Here is a 6,000-nt window from a genome sequence, read left to right as displayed (position 1 = left end):
GATCGAGCGGCTGGAGCTTATACTTTGGTTGTTGGCGTTGCGGAGCTTGTGGACGCGGCGGCAGCGGCGGCAGAGGCGTGCGCAGAGCTGCGCGACAAGTTCAAAGCAAAGCTTGCTGCCACTACACTTACACAAGAGCCATGTCGGAGCGAAGGAGGATGCGTGGATTTGACAGCGCACACTGTTTCTACTACTGATTCAGCGTTTGTTTGTTTATTTATTTATTTATTTATTTATTTGTTTGTTTGTTTGTGCGAGTGGGAGAGCGAAGGATAGAAAGAGGGAGAGAGAGAGCGAAAGAGGGCTGTTTGCTTCCCCCTCGCGCGCGTGAGGATATCTTCTTCATGGACGGACAGCGGGGCTTTCACGAGATGGAGAACCCGGCGGAGAACCCCAGCAAGGCAGCGGAGTACCTACAGGAGCTAAACAAGATCATTGAGACCCAACAGGAGCTGCTGGAGAAGCAGCGGGTCCGCATCGAGGAGCTGGAGGTCCAGGTGACGGATCTGTGCGCTGAAAACGTGTGTCTGAAAGATCAACACCAGCGGCACCTGGCCACCTGCAGACTCCAGCTGCAGCAGCAGCAGCAACAGCAACAGCAGCAGCAGCAGGGGAGCTACTCCAGCCTGGGAGCCATCAAGGAGAATGTCATGCAGGAAAAGTAAGTTGCGTGTCCGTCAGTGTCAGTGTGTGTGTGTGTGTGTTTTAGCGCTAGCCAAAGTTTACTGTGTCACCAGATTGTTTGCTCCAGGGCCTGAAGAGACACGCGTCTGCGTCAGGTGGAACCAAATGTCCACTTCACTGTTCATGCTCCTGTTGTTTAATGGTCCGTGTCATTTGTGCATTGTCCGGAGATTATTTCAGGATCAGTCGCGCGTACACAGACTACGCACATTATACGCGTATTGCGCAATATGGATCAGATTAAAAAAAGGCGCACAGTTTCTTCTACTGTACAGCAGCATGGGTGTTGATAGAAAGCAGATTTGAAGCGGTATCAGAGCAGAGTCGGTCCGGCTCAGTGGGTGTGACTGTGTTTTGTATGCTAGGCGTGGACATGGCTGTCAGTTCACGCGTCTTTGGCGCTCTGCTTGAGTTCTTTTCCCCCCCTTTTCCACCATCTGTGTTTGCAAGATGTTGCCAGTGAGTGATGATGGGATGTGGAGTCGGCGCGTGTGCACGACAGCGTTTCACTTATTCCCCCCCCCGCCAACGCGGTGGCTGTGATTTTAAATTGAAAAAAAAAAAAAAAGGCGCAGAATCAGCTCATCAACACTGCCACGAGAGTTAATCAGAGACCAAGACATGTTTCTCCACACACTGTTGGGTCATTATTGTTAGCTAAGTGCAGAGTGGATTCATTTATGGAGTTTGACGGCACTATGTGGTATTTTTTTGTCATTATTTGGGCACAATTCCAGGTTTGCTTTAAAGAGGCTTTGCACTTTATTAGGTCACCACTGCACAGCATGGGTGTCCAGGAAGTGTAGTGTCTGAACAAATGACACATTCATTTACATTCAATAAGATATCGATTAGCAGATATTTCAATTTTCAGATTTTCTCTGCTGAGATTGATGCAAATGAGTCAGATTTATTTATATAACATCTAAAATATATATTTTTTATCAGTATTTTTAGTCATTTCATAGACCTTTGTAGCAGCACTAATCCTAAAATATTAAATAGCACCAAGTCATGACTAATCACAATCTTCCATGGTTCCTGTCCAGAAATCAGACATTTCAGGGTCTGATATGTTTATATAATGTGTGCAAAAAGTGTTGAAAACACAGACTCAATGGATGGAAGGAAATATTGCTGTAGAGAGAGGATGTCAGTCAGCTGTAAGAGGTATATTTACACAGAAAAATGTATTTTCCATTAAAGTCAATAGAAGCCATGTGAAATCAAAAGAATGGCAGCCAGTGTCCTGCTTCTGAGCAGTCAGTCTGTGAAGACAACATCCTGGGTGATCTTGCATGGTTTCTATTTTACTCTTATGGAAAAAAATTCCCTCTCTTTTGGTATAAATCCTTTTTCTTTTTCCTTCTGAGAACATTTTCAAATGGTGCATTTTATCAATGGACGTTAAACTGAAAAGTCTCATGAAATATCTGTGATACACAGGATACAGTACAGGATCAGTGTGACACTTAAAGGGAGTGTGCTGCACTCAGCAATCTGCTTATTGTTTCGTCATCATTATAATTGTTATGATGACTATTAATAATTGTTTAGTCTGTCATAGAGGCTACCCAATCGAATTTCATAGAAACTAAGGAATGGGACCAGGGAACCAGAAAAGCATTTAGTTTGATAAATGACATTAACAATTAATCTGCTATCAAAATGGCTGGCAATTAATTTCCTGTCAGTCAACTGTTCCAGCTCTAATTTTGATAGAGTAGCTGAAACTCAAATGAGGAAACGGTCTGAATGTAGACTATGTTCACAGTGAATTAAATGCTTTTAATAATGCTGCACTCCAGTGACTCAGTCATAGCGGAGGAGATGGAATGAAGATTGAAAAATGAAGCGCAGCAGACACTGAGAAATGCTGCCTTTAGGTCACTACAGTGTAGACAAGTGGACGGCATCTTTGTGTGTTTACAGTTAAGTCTGAACCAAGGTTCATGTTTTCATTGCACTGCACATCTTTAACCCAGTCATAGTTTTGGTTTCATATTGTAATTTTGTGATATAAGCACAATCAACTGCTGCATCTTCCTGTACGTTAATGGCACTTTCACACCAGGATAGTCCAGGGGATCCGACTCAAATGGGGAAGGGGGAAAGCCGGGAACAAATTCCACACATTCATTTGGTTTGTTTCACTTTCACACTGCACTTTTGTGAGCTGACCAAACCGTGTGGACAACGTAACGCTTGCTTGGGGCTGTATTTGCTCAAAACAATCACTGACCAGGAAGAAAAGATGCATGAGGTAGGAGGAAACCCAGCTCATCGATTAGCCATGAATCCATCCCCTTCAGTCGTATTGTTCATCACACAAACAAACAATGGCGCAGCACCAAATTTATGCAGTCTTGGGGGTTTCTGTTTTTACTTTGGCGTTTAAAACTTAATGGGTTTTCACAAGAAGCTGACCAGTATGAGCAGCAGGCGAGGCAGCGAGCTATCCTCACTTCCTCTCTTTGGTTTACTTCCTCTCTTTGGCTTGCTGGATTGTCTGTTTGCATTTCCTTCTGTAAGCAAACCACACCAGGGTTCTCCTGAAAGTGAACCGAGACATGTGTTCTCAGGCGGACCAGAATTGTCTTGTTTTGTCCACATCAGTGTGGAGTGGATGTGAGTGTGGATGAGCTCTTACACGTCGCCTATCCGAGGAAACAAACTCTGGTCCGTTTAAAGCAGACCAAACGGCTCTGGTGTGAAAGTGCTCTAAATTGATTCTCAGAAAATAACTTTAACACATTTTTTTTTTTTCGAGCTCCATGTACAGTTGCATCTTGGTTTCTTTGCATAAGGCCAATTCATAGTTTCTGCATCACTAAATGTTGCCAACTGCTGTGGCTCCCTGTGTGGACTTTCACATGCAGCCCAAAATTTCTGGTGCCACAGATTGAATGCAAATGTGCATGCTCCAGGTCAGTGGTGTGGTCTTAAGGCCACATTATACTTCTCCGACTGCGTAATGCGTTATCCGTCTGCGTCACCACGTAGACCACTCGAGCCTTTATACTTCTGCGTCGTGGTGACGGATAGGCGCTACAATTTCCCGCCCGATCAGTAGGGGTCGCTGCGCAAGGTTGTTGTGCTTTTGGCTACAGTGAGCAATGGCGTCCGAGGGAGAAAGACTGTTGTTTTTGTTGAAACAGCCGCCGTTTGTCACTTTTCTGTGTCCCGGAACGCAGTTTTAAGATAATTTGAGGCGAGAAATTGGCCATTTAGAGTCTAAACATGTGCTGTGTGTGTTAACATATGACGTATTTATAGTTCGGCAGTGACGAAGTCGGCGGTGTTCAGCTCCGCCCTCTGTGGACGCTCGGTGCGCACTGTGAGCCGGCACATAGCAGCTTCGCTCGGCCTGTCCTGAGGACCAATCGCAGCTCTTGCCGTCTCCGTTGTCCCTTGACGGAGTGACGGACACTTATTCCGTGCAGCCGGAGACGACGCAGAGGCTCTACAACAGGTTCTGCGTTGACGCAGAGGACTCTGCGTAGCCTACGCAGAGCACTTTACGCAGGAGTATAAATTGGGCTTAAGGGGGGGCCTGTGGTTGTTGTAGTTAATACTATATCCTGGGAATATTGTTAATAATAATAAGTACTGGCTAGTTCAACACAGATAATATCGGGTTCTCCTCGGGCTCACTTTGAAAACAGCCAAGTGACATCCACAACCACTGTGGTTAAGGCTGTGACTTAGAGCTGTTTAAAGTCTACTTAAGTTGACCTCAAAGCAAAAGCCACACTGTCCATTTGCTTTGCCTCAGTAAGTGGATTTGATTTGTGCACATTGTTCACACAAAATGTAAGTGACTCTAAGGTGGTTTCACCATGTGTCACTGTGACCTAAAGCTGACATCGCATTATGACATCATCTCAACATTACACAAGTTTGTATTATGACTGGTTGAGTCAGCTGAACTGGATTCTTAAATAACCTTGAAAAAAAACAGGGAGGAGGAATAAACAGTCACATTTGATAAATTCATACTGTCGACTTGAACAATGCTCATAGTCATCCAGATATTTTGATGATCCCAGCACACATTCTCATGCTGCCAGTTACGCTGCTGCCTTTGCTGAATATACCTTCATAAAAAAAGAGCCTCTCCTCAGGACAGATACACCTGCAGCAAGCAAAAACCTACTTGTGTTTATTTTTGCTGAGTGCAAAGCTGCCTGGCCTTTTTAACCTATGACATCATTACCATATTTGCTCACTCATCATTTGTATGGGGCTATAAATAGTTATCAGTGGCGGGGGCAGAGGACGGGTGCTCGTGTTTCAGGATCACTTGTCCTTTAATACCTGAGTGGTGAAACCTATTTTTACATCCTTTTAAAAAAAACAAGGGCATATTTTTCTTTGTTAAAATCACTTGGCTTTGCACATAAACACAAAAACATAGCTGAGTTGGAGTCTGTGGTCAGTTGGACCAAGTCAACTGTTCCTTTAATGAGAGCATGTTGTTCCCACCAGCAGATGAAAGAGCAGACTGTGTGCCGCTGTTCTCTGTGTACTTTGGTGTAATGCCTTGTTTTGGGCACATGTACAGACAGATTTGATAAGTGCAGAATAACAGCTAAATAAAGCACAGGTTTCCTTTGTAAAACTGACAACATCTACGCGGACTGAACAAAATGTGAGCCGGTGACATCAAATCACACCAATTTGTGGGTAGAAACTGCTGGTTGAACATATCATGTGAGGTGGCCAAGGGCAGTTAGATACCCGTTTACCCACACGTGTGTGCCTTCTTGTCTCCAGTTTCCCTTTAATTACAGGGCCCACAGCAGACCACCGTATGTGGCAGCTTCAGAAACCAAGGACAAATCTACCTGACCTCAGGGTTTCTGTGTCATCAAGGTTTTGGTAACTGATTAAAACTTTTTTCCCGCATGAGCACAGCACGAAAACATATTATGACTGCGTTTTATCACAGGGCCACAGCACTATTGTCGTAATTATTATAATCACACGGAGCCCACATCATGATATTGTAGTTCATTGGTCCAAAGAGATTGCATTATAAAGGGTGTCACATAGGGATGAAGTGTGCTGGCATTATCCGCTTCCCAAATGTTCTCTAATGATGATGAACCTGCCGACTTCAGGCAATTATGTTAGACATTTTGCAGCGTTGGTTTACCTTCCAGTCATCATGGTGGACTATCTCATTTAAATATGAGGGGCCGCAGCAGGTTTGGCTGCTGTAGCAAAGCTCGGACGCTGATGGAAGGTAACGCTCGCTATGATTAAGAACTTATTGTATGTGCTGAATAATCCCAGAGGGAACATGAGGGTTTA

The 6,000-nt window shown here is 44.4% G+C and overlaps 1 protein-coding gene across 1 annotated transcript in view; it reads left to right on the top strand.

Moving 5' to 3' along the window:
• Positions 1–344: 344 nt before the first annotated feature.
• iqsec1b (IQ motif and Sec7 domain ArfGEF 1b) overlaps positions 345–6,000 on the top strand; it is a gene marked incomplete at both ends in the record, with an annotated part of 184,485 nt that continues 178,829 nt past the window's right edge. Inside the window, one exon of the mRNA XM_083892436.1 lies at positions 345–661. Within this exon, the coding sequence (XP_083748562.1) occupies positions 345–661 (317 nt within the window). The remainder of the gene's footprint in view (positions 662–6,000) is intronic.

Source organism: Microchirus variegatus (assembly GCF_963457635.1).
Source record: "Microchirus variegatus genome assembly, chromosome: 7".
Lineage (NCBI taxonomy): Eukaryota > Metazoa > Chordata > Actinopteri > Pleuronectiformes > Soleidae > Microchirus > Microchirus variegatus.
Note: the sequence above shows the minus strand (reverse complement) of the source record. Positions and strands in the feature narration are given on the sequence as shown.